At 52.2% G+C, this 17,926-nt stretch overlaps 1 protein-coding gene across 1 annotated transcript in view; it reads left to right on the forward strand.

Annotated features, from left to right (window-relative positions):
• Nucleotides 1-17,712, forward strand: part of ASIC2 (acid sensing ion channel 2) — a 651,036-nt gene extending 633,324 nt beyond the window's left edge. Inside the window, exons 4-11 of the mRNA XM_014956464.1 lie at nucleotides 9,430-9,580; nucleotides 10,307-10,363; nucleotides 10,914-11,067; nucleotides 11,758-11,849; nucleotides 13,474-13,553; nucleotides 16,478-16,546; nucleotides 16,763-16,937; nucleotides 17,322-17,712. Coding sequence (XP_014811950.1) covers nucleotides 9,430-9,580; nucleotides 10,307-10,363; nucleotides 10,914-11,067; nucleotides 11,758-11,849; nucleotides 13,474-13,553; nucleotides 16,478-16,546; nucleotides 16,763-16,864 — 705 coding nt within the window. The 3' untranslated portion in view covers nucleotides 16,865-16,937; nucleotides 17,322-17,712. The remainder of the gene's footprint in view (nucleotides 1-9,429; nucleotides 9,581-10,306; nucleotides 10,364-10,913; nucleotides 11,068-11,757; nucleotides 11,850-13,473; nucleotides 13,554-16,477; nucleotides 16,547-16,762; nucleotides 16,938-17,321) is intronic.
• The last annotated feature ends 214 nt before the right edge of the window (nucleotides 17,713-17,926 follow it).

Raw genomic sequence — 17,926 nt, forward strand, 5'->3', positions numbered from 1 at the left:
TTCAAGGGGAGGCTCGACGAGGCCCTGGGCAACCTGGTCTAGTTGGGGGTGTCCCTGCTGACTGCGGGGGGGTCGGACTAGATGGCCTTTGGAGGTCACTTCTGGCCTGGACAACTCTATGACTCTATGAAACGGAGGAGCCTGGAGCTCCAAAATCACGTTTTTTCTTCTGGTGCCCACTCACCCCCAGCAGCAGGGGACTGGGGGGCTGTATAACTTCCCGGAGCTCTGCATGGGGGGGACCTTCCAAGTGCTGGAAAAGTTAAGTTCTTGTCCTTAAAGACGACAACTTTGGTGTTTTTGTGAAGGGAGCAAATGAGAAGGAACAATGGCGTATCACACCGTATCGCACCCGGCACGGCAAAGGTAGACAGCAAAGAGATGACTTCCAGCATCATTAACTGGGAGATGGTGCCAACGAGCTGTGTGTAGGCCGAGCTTTTTAAGCATTTTACAAGCGCTAAAGTTGCCTGGGATTGAAATTCTATTAAGCTGATGCTATTTGATGTCTCATTAAAGAGCGGAGGTTTCTGGTTATTAGTTTGGTGGGAGCAAATGCAAACACACCCCATCTAGACATTGTGGTGCTCAGGCAGAGCTTTGATACCTCCTCGCTGGTCGTTGCCTGAGGGTTGGTGGCATCAGGTGGGGACCCACATGTAGGGGAGGCAGGAGAGGGGCTGAGCTGTAGCCCAGTCGATGCAGGATGCATCCCCAAAGCTGGACTCATCACAGAACCCAGTTACAAACTGGTCTGAAACTACCCCAACCCTGTGCTGGAAACATCTCCACTCTGTTTCCACATCTGAGGAGATGGATCTGGGGGTTCTGGTAGATAGTAAACTCTCCAGGAGCCAGCAATGGGCCCTTGGGGCCAAGAGGCCAATGGGATCCTGGGCTGTGTAGGGAAGAGTGTGGCCAGGAGGTGGAGGGAGGTCATTCTCCCCCTCTGCTCTGCACTGGGGAGGCCACAGCTGGAATCCTGCGGCCAGTGCTGGGCTCCCCAGTTCAAGAGAGACAAGTAACTGCTGGAGAGAGTCCAGTGAAGGGCAACAGAGATGATGGAGGGATTGGAGAATCTCCCTGATGAGGAAAGGCTGAGAGAGCTGGGGCTCTTCACCCTGGAGAAGAGAAGGCTGAGGGGAGACCTTCTTCATGTTTCCAAGGATCTAAAGGGTGGGTTGAAGGAAGATGGAGCTGGACTCTTCCCAGTGGTTCCCAGTGACAGGACGAGGGGCAACGGGCACAAGCTGGACCATGGGAAGTTCCACTCCAATCTGAGGAAGAACTTGTTTGGGGTGAGGGTGGCAGAGCCCTGGCAGAGGCTGCCCAGGGAGGGTGTGGAGTCCCCTTCTCTGGAGATCTTCAAGTCCTGCCTGGATGGCAAGTGAGATCCATCCTGCTTCTGAGGAGACAAGTCAATTTGTTTCTTTTCCTTTTCGGCGCCTGCCAGTTCATAACCGGTTGTTGGAATCCCCAATAGCCGGGATCAAGAGAATTTAGAAAGCATTCCATTAATTAAGTAAGTATTAATGATTGCGGAAGCGTGAGGATGCAAGTTTGTCAACCTCAATTAGAGGCTGCAGCTGAATTTCTGTAAGTGTGAGAGCTCACAGTGCCGGGGAGGGGTGTGTGCCCTTGGAAAGCAGCAAAAATTAGAGCTCAGCGCTGCTCTCCTGAAGGAACCGAGGGCAGAAACCATCCCTGCTGCCTCTACCTCTGCTTTTCCATTTGCTTTTAGGGGTATTTTTCCCCTCTGGCTTCAAAGAAAAGCGGTTTGTCATTGGTGGTAGCAGAGCAGGTTGGAGGGGAGCAGCTCAGCATCCTTGGGCATCCTCGAGCATCCTCCACCGGTCCAGCGCCGACCCCAGATTAGCATGATCTGGAAGAGGGAAAAGCCACTCTCTCAAGAGGAGGAGACCTGTGCGTGGCTGCACGGCGCCCAGGAAGGGCTGCAGGGGAGAGGAATCAAATCCAATTAGCGTCTTCCCCGTTAACGTTGTTTACCTGGTCTGTGGGATGGCTCCTGTTTGCTGGAGCAGGGTGGTCTGCTCTTCCAGCAGCCTCGGTAGCATCGTGGGCAGGAAATTCAGATGTCAAATCACAGAATCACAGAACAGTAGGGGTTAGAAGGGACCTTTGGAGACCATCTAGTCTCCAGATGTATAAAATAAGTTGCTTAGGCAGCTCTCTGGGACCAAGTGCTTCAGAGGTGGAGGCTTTGATTGAGCTTGCAGCCCCATTTTGGCAAGGAGAGGGTCAAGGAGGGATGCTTTTATGGATGGGATCACCATCTCGTTAACCCCAGGGCTTGCAGGGCACCAGGACTCCTGTGCCAAGGCGGGAGAGGCAAGGGGAGCATGGATGGGGCTGGTCCTCATGGGGGTGAAGCCACGGGGGATGGAGAGAAGAACCTCGGGATCCTGCTCCATTGCACTTCAGGGCAGGAAATCCTGCGAAAGAGTTTGACCCCTTGGTTTGAGTCTTTCACTGCAAGATGCACTGTTTGATGGGTAAAAACACACCCAGCTCTGGGGCTGGATTGTCTCTTTGAAGGATAAGGGGGAGCATTTGAGAGGGTGCGACCAGGCGGTCATAGAATCATAGAATCACAGAATGGTTTGGGTTGGAAGGGACCTCAAAGATCATCGAGTTCCAACCCCCCTGCCCTGGGCAGGGACACCTCCCACTAGAGCAGGTTGCTCAAGGCCCCATCCAGCCTGGCCTTGAACCCCTCCAGGGATGGGGCAGCCACAACTTCCCTGGGCAACCTGTTCCAGTGTCTCACCACCCTCATAGTAAAAAATTTCTTCCTGAGATCTAATCTGAATCTTTTTTCTTCCAATTTAAAACCGTTTCCCCTTGTCCTATCACTACACCTCCTGGCAAAGAGTCCCTCCCCAGCTCTTCTATAGGCACCCTTCAGGTATTGAAAGGCCGCTATAAGGTCTCCCTGGAGCCTTCTCTTCTCCAGGCTGAACAATCCCAGCTCCCTCAGTCTGTCTCCATAGGAAAGGTGCTCCATCCCTCTGATCATCTTCGTGGCCCTCCGCTGGACCTGTTCCAGCCGGTCCATGTCCTTCCTGTGCTGAGGACTCCAAAGCTGGACACAGAGCTCCAGGTGGGGTCTCACGAGTGCAGAGCAGAGGGGCAGAATCACCTCCCGAGACCTGCTGGCCACACTTCTCCTGATGCAGCCCAGGACTCGGTTGGCTCTCTGGGCTGCCAGGGCCCACTGCCGGTTCATGCCAGCAGGTCCTGGTGGTCCTGCCTCGTACCTGCGAGCGATGCTGCTGTGGCTCCAAACACAGACAGTAGCAGCAGCTGCCTCCAGAGGTAATTGGAAATAAAAGGTCAGGACAAGAGCTGACTGCATCACAGGCTCAGTACCGTGGTGCCTGCTCACCAAAACCACCTGGGAAAGGCAAAGGGAGCTTTCCCTGGGACCAAATTACCTCTGGGTGTTGAGGCAGGATGTGGGAAATGTGGTTCCCCTCTTCTCTGCAGAGCCCCATCCCTAATGATGTGCCTTCTCCCTCCGGAGAGGTACCAATTCCGTATCTGACTGCTGATCAGTCGAGAGCTCGCTTCTGATTACAAATTACAGAGCGAGAGAGAAGCAACGAGTCTTTCAAGCTGTAATTACGATGGAGGCTCCAGGTAATAGCCCTTGATGAGCCCCTTGGAGAGAGAAGAGTTCATTGACTTGCTCGAGGGAGGGAGGGTCCAACCCTGCCAGCCTGGGGGGATTTGTCTCGAAAATCTTACCAGAGGGAAGAAGCAGAGATTTCCCTCTCATACCCCGAATGAACCTTGAACCTTTCCTGCAGCTCAGGTTCCCACTGAGCTAGTGATGGAGGGGGAAGCGCTTGAATTCTCAGTGCTGGCCCCCCAGGTGTGGGGGATGCTCCAGGTACAGGCACCACATCCCTGGGTTTGCTCAGAGCCATAGCCAGCAGCAAGAAATCCCTGCCCGGTGATCATAGAATCATAGAATCGTCTAGGTTGGAATGGACCTTAAAGATCATCTAGTCCAATCATCAACCCAACTCTGACAAAAAATAAATAAGAAATAAGCAATTAAAAAAAAAAAATAATCACTAAATCATATACCTGAGGACCATGTCAACCCGTCTTTTGAACGCCTCCAGGGATGGTGCCTCAACCGCTTCCCTGGGCAGCCCATTCCAATGCTGGATAACCCTTTCCATGAAGAATTTTTTCCTAATATCCAATCTAAACCTCCCCTGGCGTAACTTGAGGCCATTTCCCCTTGTTCTGTCTCCTGCGACTTGGGAGACGAGACCAACCCCTGCTTCTCTACACCCCCCTTCAGGTAGTTATAGAGAGCAATAAGGTCTCCCCTCAGCCTCCTTTTCCCCAGGCTCAACACCCCCAGCTCCCTCAGATGCTCCTCACAAGACTTGGGCTCCAGACACCAGCTCCGTTGCCCTTCTCTGGACCCGCTCCAGCACCTCAATGTCTTTTTGTGGTGGGGGGCCCAAAACTGGACAGAGCACTCGAGGTGAGGCCTCACCAGTGCCCAGTACAGGCGGACGATCACCTCCCGAGTCCTACTCCCCACACTGTTCCTGACACAGGCCAGGCTACCATTGGCCTTCTTGGCCACCTGGGCACACTGCTGGCCCATGGTCAGCCAACAGTCGACCAACACCCCCAGGTCCTTTTCTGTCAGGCAGCTCTCCAGCCATTAAAGACAGGGTATATCCTATCTCCATATAGATAGGGTAGGGATTATAAAGAAGTATATTGATATATATGTATATTAATCCCTACCTATAAAGAGGTAGGGATTAACACACCACAAGGCAGCACCAAGGGTGCCTATGACGCACCCCACAGGGCTCTGCTCCATGGCCAGGAGTGTCCCTGGGGAAATTTCCTTCAAAAAATAAAAATTGGAGCTTTCCTGGAGTCTCCTGTCAGTCCCAGACACCACGTGCTTTGCTCCAAACCAGGGAAGGTCTTTATGCTGCGAAGCAAAAAAACATCCACTGGGGTTAAATCCACCAAGAGGCTCTTTTTGGTCAGAAGTACCAGAGATTCGGAGAACAAAACCTTGGCATGTGGCAGGGGACATGTGTTGTACCTGGGATGGATATTAGGAGAAATTTCTTCACCAAAAAGGGTTGTCAAGCCTTGGAAGAGACTGCCCAGGGCAGTGGTGGAGTCACCATCCCTGGAGGTATTTAGAAGCCAGGCAGACGTGGTGCTGAGGGACATGGGTCAGTGGTGGTTTGGGAAGGGTTGGGTTGATGGGTGGACTCAATCATCTGAAAGGTCCCTTCCAACCTGGATGATTCAATGATTCTGTGATTCAATTCCTGCATGTTTAGGAAGCCAGAGAAAAGTGAGTTCCGCTCTGTGTGTGCAGTGAGGCAGCAAATCCCCAAGGAACACCACGCTTTTGGGGAGATGCAAACCAGCTTTCCTTCGTGGTCGGGGGGTAGTCGGTGCTCGTGATCCTGGCCATAACTCTGTTAATGAAGTTGCATCGATTGGGGTTTAATTAATGATTCAGCCCGTGCACCTCCTGCAGATGCCGTGCCAGTTCACAAGCACCGTGGCTCAAATCCAGCGCTGGCTGAGCAAAAAAGTGTGTGAGCTAAATATCTGGTCACGACTCCCAGCGTTTTCTGATCCCGTCACCTACATTCAAAATAAAATTTAAAGGGCTTAAAAGATTTGTGTGTAGCTGTGCTTGGAAAGGAGCTGATACCATCTGAGACCGCGATTATTTATTCTCCTTTATCATACAACGTGCAACATATGGGCCCCTTTCTCCGCCGCGGATGACTAAATGATGGCATCTGGCACTCCATTATATTGTAAGTGTAAAGCAAATGAGAAAAGATCCCCTTCAAGCAGCACTTTGCTATTGTCACAGAGACGCTCTTGATATTTTCATTCCAAGGTGCTGCTTTGCTGACTTTCAAAACCATCCCCTTCAGAGCCAGGCCTGGTTCTCGGAGGATGCCGAGATTGTGGGAAACTGCTTTTTTTTTCCTCCCTTTCATGCCTCAGCTGGTCCCCGCAGATGGGATCCCTCCATCACCTGCTGCATCTTCACACCCCGTCTGGATATTGTCTGCTCTTCTGCTCGGCCCCGCTGAGCACGGAGACCGGTGTGTGTCGCTCCTGGTGGTGGAACGGCTCTTGCTGCTGTAGCTTTTCAAAGCAGCTTGAGCAGCAGCAAGGATTGGGGCAGATTTGGGGGTGCCGGAGCTCGCATCCCACCACAAGCATCCCAGACACCCATGGGTGGTGCTGGTGCTGGCAGGCACAGCATCCTGCCAAGGCACTGGACATCACCATGTTTTGTGTCTCATTGGTGCTTGAAAGTTGGGTTGATGCTCACCCAACCCAGGAGAAGGGGAAAGGAGTTGGTGATTCCCTCCATCCCTGGCTGTTGGGGTAGGTCCAGAGCCAAAAAGGGGTTCACTATCACCTGGAGATCCCCTTCACCCTTGTGCAGGCAGGTCTGAGCTTTTCTGGGCTCTAGCTTTGGGGTCATTCAAGGAAGACCTTGCACGGCCATCTGTCTCATCATGGGGAGAACCTGTGGCTCATCTAGAAGATGAGTATGCCACAGCATGGTTCCAGCTGGTCCCATAAAGCCTGCGTCAACCTGTTGGAGACAGAACTAACTGGGAACCAGTATAACACCCGTAGGTGCAGCAAGTAAAGTGCTGGAATAAGCAAAGCACCTCTGGGTTGCTGGATGGGAAGTGTTCAAAACAAAATTGTTCCTAGAGAAGGAATTATCTTGGCTGAGTTGAGAACTTCTCCAGCCCCAGAGGGCAGGATCACTCTCTGAAGTCTGGCATCTTCCCCAAACTCTCCTTTAGCTTCGTGCCCCTCCAAGGCAGACTGTTGCCATACCCAACAGTCCTCACCACAAGGTGTGTTCTTCCTAACATCTCGTCTTTCTCTTCCTGGCAGCAATTTAAGCCCATTATGGGGTTTTAACGTCTGAGTGGTCCATAACTCAAAGCCATGGGGAGTTTCACCAGTGCCCCAGCACTGCAAGCTGGTGCACAAGGTGAGCATCTTTTCACAGGGTGCTTTGGAGACCTGGAGCTCTGTTCCTACAGGAGATCTCATGGGGCAGAGCATGGTCTCCAACGGCTCTCCAACGGTAGTTTTGTCATAGTTGCCCCAGGTCCATGCCTGAAGGACTCATGAGGTCAGTTTTTATCCTACAGCATCTGCTTCCACTTCGTGGGACATCTCTTTTCTCCTCCCTTTCCCACTGATCTCCAGGAGAAACCCAGAACAAGCACTGCAGAGCCTTGCCACTAAGTCCTAGGCTCATAGTCCATCAACATATGTTTACATATTTATTTTAGGATGTGATTAATGTTACTATATTTTTTAAAGGAATGTTTTTGTTCAGCCAACGCGCTTTGCCAGCACAAAACGTTCTGTGTTTGGAGCAAAGCACCACAAATTGGACGCTGCTTTAAAACACAAAGAAGGAGGGGTTTGGGGAATGCTATTTTCTGCTCTCTAGCAAAGAGTTGTGCAGAGCATTTAGCAAAGAGAAAGAGAAAGGAGAAAGGCTGCCAAGCTGCAGACAGATGAGGAACAAGGTAGATTTGGCCGTGGGGGCCAGACTTTTCTTTCCTCCAGCATTTTCTGGGCCCTGAATTAAGGTTTCTGTGGTGGGTTGTGGAGTCCTGCTTGGCTTATCTTTGCATTTGTGTTAAATGAGGTGGTAACAGCAGAAGGGTTTGCATTACACCAGCACTGAGCAGAGCAACTCCTGAGCCTCACGTGAGGTGGTGTGCAAACTGGGGAGAAGAAGACATTTCCTCATCGTCATGGGGGGCCAGAAGAGTGGATAACGTCTATCTCATTCCATGGGGCTCTCCCTGAGCATGGGTGTTCTGAAAAGGACATGATTCACTTGGTTGTCTTCTCCAAGGCTGCGGCGAGGTACTGCTCTGCAGCCTGGCACCATCTCCCATGGCAGCACCACTCTGAGCAGAACCATCCCTCCATGGGGAGCAGGAGGGTTTGGAGGCTCCGTATGGCACTGGTACACCCTTTCCATGGCATTTTTCACCTTCTGCAGCAATCTCTAGTTGCTGAACTGTTCTCGGTCCTTTCCATGTGCTTCCCAAGTCCCTGGCCCTCTCTAAGGGTTGTGATCTGCTGCATTTTTCATCAACGAGAAAAGTGCCCGAAGAAGGGAACAGTGCAGATGTAGCAGCTTTGCTGACACCAGCGTGATCATGTCCATTGCCAGGATCTCACTGCCACCCCTTTCTGCTCCTCAGTGTCACCAGTGCTGTCTGTGTTGTCCCCAGGAGTGGCACAGAGTGGGGCAGTTCAGAGGTTAGAATAAGCTGGAGGTGGGAGCTGCCCTTGGGCCAGCAACGTGCCCTTGTGGCCAAGAAGGACAATAGTTTCCTGGGGGGCATTAAGAAGAACGTGGCCAGCAGGTGGAGGGAGGTCATCCTCCCCCTCTGCTCTGCCCTGGTGAGGCCCCATCTGGAGCACTGGGTCCAGTTTTGGGCTCCCCAGTTCAAGGACAGGGAACTGTTGGAGAGGGGACAGCAGAGGATGAGGGACTGGAGCATCTCTCTGCTGAGGAAAAGCTGAGAGACCTGGGACTGTTCTGCTGGAGAAGAGCAGACTGAGGGGACCTCATCGATGCTGAGCAATAGCTAAAGGGCAGGTGGCAAGAAGATGGGGCCAGACTCTTCTCAGTGGTGCCCAGTGACAGGACAAGAGGTGATGGGCACAAACTGGGACAGGGGAAGTTCCATCCGAACATGAGGAGGAACTTCTTTCCTGTGAGGGTGGCAGAGCCCTGGAACAGGCTGCCCAGAGAGGTGGTGGAGTCTCCTTCTCTGGAGACATTCAAACACCCCCTGGATGGGACCCTGCTCTGTGTGACCCTGCTCTGGCAGGGGGTTGGACTGGATGATCTCCAGAGGTCCCTTCCAACCCCTGCCAGTCTGAGTTTCTGTGACACACCGGTGCCAACAACCCTATGTTTGCTGTCACCAAAACTGGAGATCATTTGTAGGTCAGAGCCTCCCCTTCAGTCCCTGCATGGGGAGGATTTTCCCAGTGGTGCAAGAAAGACCACAGAGCTGATCTTGGAGAACCTCTGGTGCTGCACATCTCCAGCGCACCATCCTGCTGTGGCTCTCCTCCCGGAGATGCTGGGTTGGAGGGACGTGGCAGAGCAGCTCTGGAGCAGAAGAGCTTGCTGAAGACTCTCCCTTGGCCAAAGTCAAGCTGTGACCATCCCTTGCAAAGGCACCGCTTGGTCCAATCATTAAAATTGGGCTCTGGGGGGGTGCCTCGGTGGCAAGAGGAGGGAGATGCTGTGCCCTGCTCCATCATGGCTGGTCCCCGGAGTCCCCTGACACCCCACTCATCCTTCTCTTGCAGCTGACGTACCTGCCTCCGCCGTGGGGTGAATGTCGCTCGTCGGATATGGGCTTAGACTTCTTTCCCGTTTACAGTATCACGGCTTGCAGGATCGACTGCGAGACCCGGTATATTGTGGAAAACTGCAACTGCAAAATGGTTCACATGCCAGGTCGGTCTGCTGAGGGGGGGTGGGAGGGGTGGGGACCCCCCTCCCTCCATCCAGCCTGGGTCATGATTAGAGGTTAACGAGCTGGAAAGGGACCAGGGATTGAATTAGCTGGGAAGACCTTTCCCCAAGGAAAGAAAGATGCTAAAAACCGTTGCAAAAGGCCCTGAAATAGGGGCAGGATGTGGCAGAGGGACATGGGTCTGATTTCTCCATATTTAGCCCCTTAACAGCCCTGGGAGGTATTTCCAGCAGCACCCCCCACCTCAGATTGCAAGAGAAGGCCCTCACAGCAGGCAGAGGTGGGGGAGATGCTGGGTCCCCCCAGCATCTGGGTTCACTTTGCTAAAGGGAGGTCCTTGTGGTCCCCGTGGAGAGCCCAGCAGTCCCCAGTTCCCTCACAGCAGCAGTGGCTGGTGCCCACTGATGGATGTGGATCCATCCACAGTGTGGAGTGACAGGACAAGGGGCAATGGTTTTAAACTGCAAGAGAGGGAGATTTAGATGAGATCTTAGGAAGAACTTGTTTGCTGTGAGGGTGGTGAGAGCCTGGCCCAGGTTGGCCAGAGAAGCTGTGGCTGCCCCATCCCTGGAGGGGTTCAAGGGCAGGATGGAGGGGGCTTGGAGCAACCTGGTGTGGTGGGAGGTGTCCCTGCCCAGGGCAGGGGTTGGAATAGGGTCCCTTCCAACCCAAACCATTCCATGATTCTGCATGTCCTTTCCCTGCAGGGGATGCACCCTTCTGTACCCCGGAGCAGTATAAGGAATGCGCAGAGCCTGCGCTCGGTGAGTACCAGGAGATATCCCTGGGTACCATGGCTGTCCCAGGCTGGAGGGACTTCCAGCAGCCTGTGTGTCCTCCTGACTGGCAGGACTGGGGTCATCTAGAGCAGCTGCAACCCAGCGATGGGGTTTGATGAGACCCAACTTGTTGGGAAGGTCTGGGTGCACCCTGGGATAAAGTTTCTTCTGGTTCTACGTGGGGCATGTGGCTCCATCGGTGCAGAAACCCTCAGGATAACGAGCACCTCAGGAGATGTAGGAGGGGAGCACCTCTGGGTCTAGGTTTGGGAGGTAGGGACCCATTCCAGGTCTGGATTTAGGAGACTCAATCACCCCATGTTCCCCCAGCAGATGCTGCTCACAGAGTGTAGCCTCCAACAACAGGCCTCTCCAAGATGGTGGGGATGGCTGCGCAATGGACTGGCAGAGAAATGGCCAGGACTGGGTTCCCTGCAGCTCTTCTGAAATGTGACTCCTTGGCCCCGCTCTGGTTGGCATGACCTCTGCTGTGTGTCCCTGACTCCATGAGACCTAACTCTGTCATCTTCTCCAGGTTTGCTTGCTGAAAAGGACAGCAATTACTGCATCTGCAGGACACCCTGTAACCTGACCAGGTACAACAAAGAGCTCTCCATGGTCAAGATCCCCAGCAAGACCTCAGCCAAGTACCTGGAGAAGAAGTTCAACAAGTCCGAAAAATATATCTCGTGAGTGCTGCAGAAAACAGACCTTCTTTGCTTTATGGGGGGAAAGTATAAAACCCTGTTGGGAGTTTAACCCAGCCCGTGCTAAGACCAGACCTTGCCAATGCCTCTATCACTACACAGAGATATGTCCTTCAGGGGGGGTTGAAGAGGTGAGGTATAGGTTGCTTTCATCTCAGTAGACCTATTTCAGGACAACTGGATAGTCCTTCCCTGTCCCTGTCTCCATATTCATCCCAAAAAAGTGCAAAACCTCCTCTTATTTTGATAGGGAAGCCCAGTCTTGCTGGCCCTGTCTGAGATGTGCCTACTCTCTACCCAAGTCTGGGCTGTGGACCTCAGGCAGCCACTGTCCTGGACCTCTCCCAGCGCTGGGTGTATTATTGTGGAGGCAGCAAGAGTTGTTCCGTATTAAGCATCCTTTGGACTCTTGCTGTTACCATCAGTGAGATCCAGAGCTCAGATCCTGAGAGATCTTGGGGAAACATTTCCAGCTTCTGCTAAGGCTGGACTCCTGTCCGTGCCCTGTGGTCTTGGTCTGCAGGTGGTCCAAGTATCTATAGGTTGCTGAGGTCCCCAGAAGGAGAACAGTCCAGACAGGGAGAGACCTAAAGCCCCTTTTTTTTTTCTTGTCCCAAAGCACACAAGGCCAATAGTGGCTGATGGGCTGATGCTGTTTTCCTCTTTCTACAGAGAGAATATTCTTGTGCTGGACATATTTTTTGAAGCACTCAACTATGAGACAATTGAACAGAAGAAAGCCTATGAAGTGGCAGCCTTACTTGGTAAGGAGAGGCCGGGGGTGCATTTTGGAGTCCGTGTGTGTTTATGGGACAGACAAGATGCCGCGAGTGGGTGCACAGGTTATGTGCATTCCCATGAAATCCCAGCAAGATCCAGCCACAGCTTCCCATTTGCCTTCCAACAGCAAGATGGGGAATGTCCCAGGGACCACAGCTGGTCCATGTGTCACCTGTGAAAGGTTGACATGAGCTGCTCCATCTCAGTTTGCTACCAGAGCCCTATTATTTGGAAATCCCAGGGCTGAACAAGTGATGGATGGTCTCTGTGGTGCCCCCCATGCTGGAAGGGTAGTGTGTGGAGAACAGCTCTTAAAACCATCTACCCATCACCTCTTAAATCCTCCTTTCCAGCCTGGCCAGTCAGGACCCTGAGCTCTTTGCCCCACAGCTTGATGGAGAAGGTGGAGGAGTAGTTGGGTTGCTCAGCCTCAAGCTGGGTCAAGCTTTATGGGTGCCAGATTTGGGTGCTTGGGACCCATTGGGGTGGAGGTATTTGATCAGGAGAAGCAACCATGCTCTGTGCCCACACTCAGCCACCCCCAGTCCCCAAGTCCCTCCTGGGATGCAGGGAGCGATCGGCACCTTCAGTTGAAAGCTGGAATTGGGACATCCCGTGGGGCCGGACACTGTGAGCCTGCCCCAGGACAGGGGACACAGCAGGGAGCAGAGGTCCCCATGTCCCGGTGGGTGCCCCAGTGTCATTCTGAAGCAGTAGCTCTGCAGTGTCCATGCCATGACCCCATCTGCATGTACTGTGGGTTCCCTGGTGCTTTGGGCAGAGTCTCATCACTCCCCTAGTCCTCAGCCTCTTTTGAACCAGCACTTTGCCCCAAAGCACCTTTTTTTCCTCTCTTTCTTCTGTCTCGGTCTCAGGGACACCAACAGCAAAGGTCCTGGTAGCTCTTCCACCAATGGGTGCCTTCACTCTGGGGAGCAACACAGTTGAACTATGGATGTTTTGCAGCAAAATCTGTGAGATTTGGCTTCCCTGAAGGACGTGTTTTGTCAGAGCAGAGCATCTCATGTCAGGAGCCATCATCCCCTCAGATCCCTGGATGTCTCCTCTGCCCACAGTCTCCTCTGCCCTCCTCCACAGCCCTTCCCCAGCCCTGGGGCACTGGAGGACTTGAGCAGAGACAACTTTGAGATGCTCCCCCCAAAAAAAAAGCTACCATTTTCCCGCTCCCTTTCCTCTCTTTGGCAGGTTTGGGGTTTTTTTCTTGGCTCCAGGGGATGTTACTTAATTCTTCTCCAGCATCTTTCTCCTTCCCCCGCCCAGTTTGGGATTTGGGCTTTGGGATTGCTGGGACATAGCCTGCTGTCTGCCTCTGACAGATGGCTGCCTCGCGTGCCAGCTGCGGTACCGCATCCTCATTAGGCTTCCAGCTGATGGCCTTGTTAGCAGGAGAAGCATTTTGGTGGCCGGCAGTGTCCTTCCCGGGATGCTTTTCACACTGTTGGAGCTGTTGGTGTCTCTGGGGGTGATGGTTCTCCCACTCTCTGGGGACAGTGGCACCCAGGGCAGCCACACCGTGGTTGCAGGGGTACCTCGAGGAGCATTTACCCCCAGGGGTAAAAGCCACCTGCGTGTTGTTCTCTGTTCCAGGTGACATTGGAGGCCAGATGGGGCTATTTATCGGTGCTAGCATCCTCACTATACTAGAGCTCTTCGATTATATATATGAGGTAAGACCCTCAGCCTTCACCTTGTTCCTCTGGTGGCCTGTGGGTTTGCCAGCCCTGATGCCAGGCTTGGGTGGTTGTGGACCAGGATCCTCCATGCCCAATGTGCCCGCATGGATTATTAATGTTAATTAATCATTCTATATGATTAACACTTTGCAATAGTGCTATATAATCAGTCATGTCTACATAGCATGGGGTGGAGGTCCCTTCATCAGTGGGGAGGGTGGCACGCAGCCATGGCATGGCATAGCCAAGGTCCTCCCTCTGCTAATGAGGTTTCCTTCTCGCTTGGGCTAATTAAGCACCCACCTTCATGTGGCTGTGCTGCTTCTCACCCTGGATCTCACCCTGCTTGAGGAGTGCTGGTTGGGGACTGGCTGTTGTCCCTGTCCCCAGTTGGGCTTCTCCCAGTAGCACATTGTTGCCATCTTCTCATAAAAACTTCTTTAATTAATGCCTGAGCCCCATCAGGTGGGAGAAGCAGCGAGGCCAGACCTTGGACCACTGGAAAAACCCCAGTGCCTGTGCCAGCAGCCCTGGAGCAAGGAGGTTTCTAGGAAGCACCCAGAGGAGCTCGAGCGTGGTCCCGTGGCTCCACGGTGGCCGCATGGAGAAAAGTGAAAGCCCTCTTTAATGGAAATTAATGCAATAAGCAGTCTGGAGGAGCCATTGCTTTCTGGCAGCCCTCCCTCCTCCTGCCCTCCAGCCGTGGAGTTACGACCCTTGTGCATTTTTAATCTCTTTTTGCCTAAGAAAATTCCCCTGGTGAGTGTCTCAGCCCAGGACAGCAGCTCCTGGGGGATTTTGGCTCTTCTGTGCCGTGGTGCCAGCACCGTGGTGGTCCCATGTTGTCACAGCTTTCCTGTGGCATCATCCCTCCAGCATCCTCCACCGCAGCCCCTGTGAGCACAGAGGCAAATTCCGGCTTCTGGCTGCACCCTCCTGCCATTTGGACTTTTTCCACCCCATTTTTCACCTCAAAGAGGTCAAAAGAACCCTCCCTGGAGCATCCTCCCCACCAAGCCATTGGTTTCCTTCCTAGTCTTCACAGCCACGTTGCAGAGGGCTTTGTGTTGAGGGCCAGGCTCTTGATTTTTGGTTTATAAAAAGGGAAACTGAGGCAGGGAGAAGGGCTGCAGCTGGCTGCAAGCCACCAAGATGACCCCAAGGACCTGAACGCTCAAGAACGTGTCTTGTTTTATAGCAGGAAAAAAAATGAGGTTCTGCCTTGGGATATTTTGGAGGAGGAGGCAGACACCTATGCAGATGGGCAGTCCTCAGCAAATTTGGCACATCCCAGCCCCTGGTCCTTTGCCCTTGTCCTTGGGAAGGTGCCTCCTGCCAGTTCAGCTTCTCTGCCTGGTGGCATTAATGCAGTGGCTGGTCCCCTGCACCCAAATACGTGATATCTTACACCTGCATTGCCCAGAACTCTCATATCCCTGTCTCAGCCCCATGTGGTGATGGGACCCGGGATTTTTAATCCCATGGGATAATGCAGTCAAGGGGGGGGTCATCCATGGCTGTGGCATGAATGTGTGCCAAGCCAGGTGGGTGCACAGGGACATGGGGCCACCACCGTCTCTGCTCCGAGCTCCCTTGATGCAGCTTGAAAACCCTCTTAATGTTATTAAAATTGGGATTCTAGCTTTACGTTTCGAGACAGTCACTCCCCAATCACAGTCCCTCCTGGGCAGCTGTTAGCGCTCGGTGGCATTATTCTGCAATAAAATATATTGAAAATTACAAGCATAAAGCTCATAATGGCTTCGGAGTGCAAACAAACCCTGCGCCTCAGTTTGTGTCTGAGGCTGAATGCACACAATATTTCATTAAAATTGCCTATTCCCAGCTTTCTTGGGGTTCTTTTATAAGAAGGTAATAAGAAACCTTGCAAAGTTTGGATTTTTCTTCTCTGTTTAACTCCTTTATTTGACATCTGCTTATAAAACTTAGGAAATAGTTTCCACTTGCTGGGTTTTTTTTCCCCATTTTTGTCTTCTTTTTGGGCAAGCACGGCTTAAGAGAGCGTCCTGTCTCCTTGGAGAGGCTGCCAGGGGATGCACCAGCCAGTTGACCCAGCTATGTCCTGAGCAGGGGTCATCTTCATGGTCACCCATGACAGATATTTAACCCACCACCGGACAGGGAGAGAAGGAATAAAATGTCTTAAACGATGGCTAGTCTCCATGGTTGGTCTAATCTTCTCAGGGTTTCATCGAGGTGGGGTCCAAAGCTCCTAAAACTCACTGTGTTTTCACCCAAAGCATTTATAAACTGTTTGAGATGGCCAACCAACGGCTACAACTGTTCTTTCCTGATGACTTAGTCAAAATCACATGAAATATTGACCATAGAGATGAAGTTTTTATCATCGTTGGCTCAGTGCAATCCTTCTCATGGTCCTGCCCCAGAGCAGAATTGTGCTTTTGGGCTCTTTGGGGTCCCAAATCCCCACCACATGTCTCTGTGTACCAGCCAGCATCTACCTCGCTTCCTGAGGAACTGACCTAATTTTTTCTAGTTTTCAGCTCGTTTTCTTTTTGCTTTTTTTTTTTTTCTTCTTTCCCACCAGTGGAAGTTTTTCAGAAAAACACTCACTTTTCAACCCAACTGGGATTTCCCTTGAAAATACATTCTTCAGCAGCCACGGCTGCCAAGGAAATAATGTGGCTGTGAAGGGAAACGGCGCTCACATCACTGACGTTTTTCAATAAATCCCCAAATGCATTTAAAAAATAGAGTTTGGGGTTGGTTTTGGTTTTTTTTTCTCCATGTGAAGAGTTCAGTTTTGACACGTCGGGTGGTTTTCTGGGCCCTCCAAACCCAGCACATCTCCTGGGGCTGTGGACCTAGCCCCGTTGGGTGAGGTTTGCCCCGTGCCTCGGGGATGCCCACCTTAACCCAACCTCCCTCTCTTGCAGCTGATCAAGGAGAAATTATTAGACCTTCTCGGAAAGGAGGAAGAGGAAGGGAGCCATGATGAAAACGTGGTAAGGAGCCCCATTGGGAGAGAGGAGGACATTTCCCTGCGGTTGGCTCCGTAGGGAGGTGAAGTGGCTCGATGCGGACGCAGCGTTTGACCCCCCAACTTATTTCCAAAGGATTGATGCTATGGCTTGGCCAAAGGAAAGAGATAGCAGTTGGGGGGGGACAGGGAGCATCTGGCAGCCCCCGGGGTAACCCTGTCCCCCGCTCTCCGTCCGCAGAGCACTTGTGACCCCATGCCAAATCATTCGGAAACCATCAGCCACACTGTGAACGTGCCGCTGCAGGCCACCCTGGGAACGCTGGAGGAGATCGCCTGCTGACACCCACCGACCGCTCCACAGTGCCAACACCTAAGGAAGGAAAACTGCACAGGAAAGCAGGGACCGAGCTCAGGTTTGCAACGGGGGAAAAAAAAAAAAAAATCTATATATATTAAAAAAAAAAAAAACGAAGAAAATCGCTATGCATTAAAAAAAAAAAAATAAAAATATATATATATATTATATATATACACTCTGCCAAAACCAAGCGAGAGGCGCCTTGGACTTGACTTGTGTTGTCCTTTCCTGTGGGGGGGTTGTCTTCGAGATGTGAAGGCAGCAGCTCATTTTTTGAACTGTACAAAAACAAAGAGACCACCACCACCACCACCACCAAAAAACAAAACCGAAGCCCCGCCATTCCACATACTGCCAAATGTACAAAGCACTTGCATGCCAGTTCTTTTTATGGCAATATATTCCTATCTGTCTTTATAAGCTCTGTTCCTCTTTACAGTCTCTGATTTTCACTACAAGAAGGAACTCGCGGGCCCAGCCATCCCCTGAAATCACCATTACTAACGTCGTAGGCTGAATTAGAATAAAGAAACAAAAAGTCGCAGCTCTTGGATTCTTCTTACGTTCTTGTCCTTCGTGTCAGTCTGTGATGAATCTTAAGCTAAGCCGGGGCCCCCCCCGAGGCCGGGGCTCCTCAGCGCTACCAGTCACCCCAAGGTGAGCATCCCTGGACCGGTGGCTCTTGGTGGAACGTCCCCCCCGGCTGCTGTGTCGTGCTCCTCCGTCTGCAGTGCCTGGATAGTCCGTCTGCGGCGGGTGGGCACGGGGCGGGGGGTTTCTTTATGATTTTCTTTATTTTTTTTAAAAAAAGTTGGGGTTTTTTTAAAGTTTTTTTTAATTTTTTTTTTTTTTTTTTCCGTTAATGGATTCTGTGCTTTCTCCTCGTTCTCATGACTGATATTAAAGCTGGTCTTGTGGAAATGGCCGGGCTGTGTCATTTCTGCCTTGGAGCCCCCGGCGCAGCCTCGGCACGGGGCAAGGGGCAGGCGCTAGGACAAGCCCTTCCCGGGGCTGTTCCTCGCCCTTCACATCCCCTTGCCCCTT

The sequence above is a fragment of the Calidris pugnax genome, unplaced genomic scaffold (assembly GCF_001431845.1).
Source record: "Calidris pugnax isolate Ruff unplaced genomic scaffold, ASM143184v1 scaffold167, whole genome shotgun sequence".
In the NCBI taxonomy this organism is placed as follows: domain Eukaryota; kingdom Metazoa; phylum Chordata; class Aves; order Charadriiformes; family Scolopacidae; genus Calidris; species Calidris pugnax.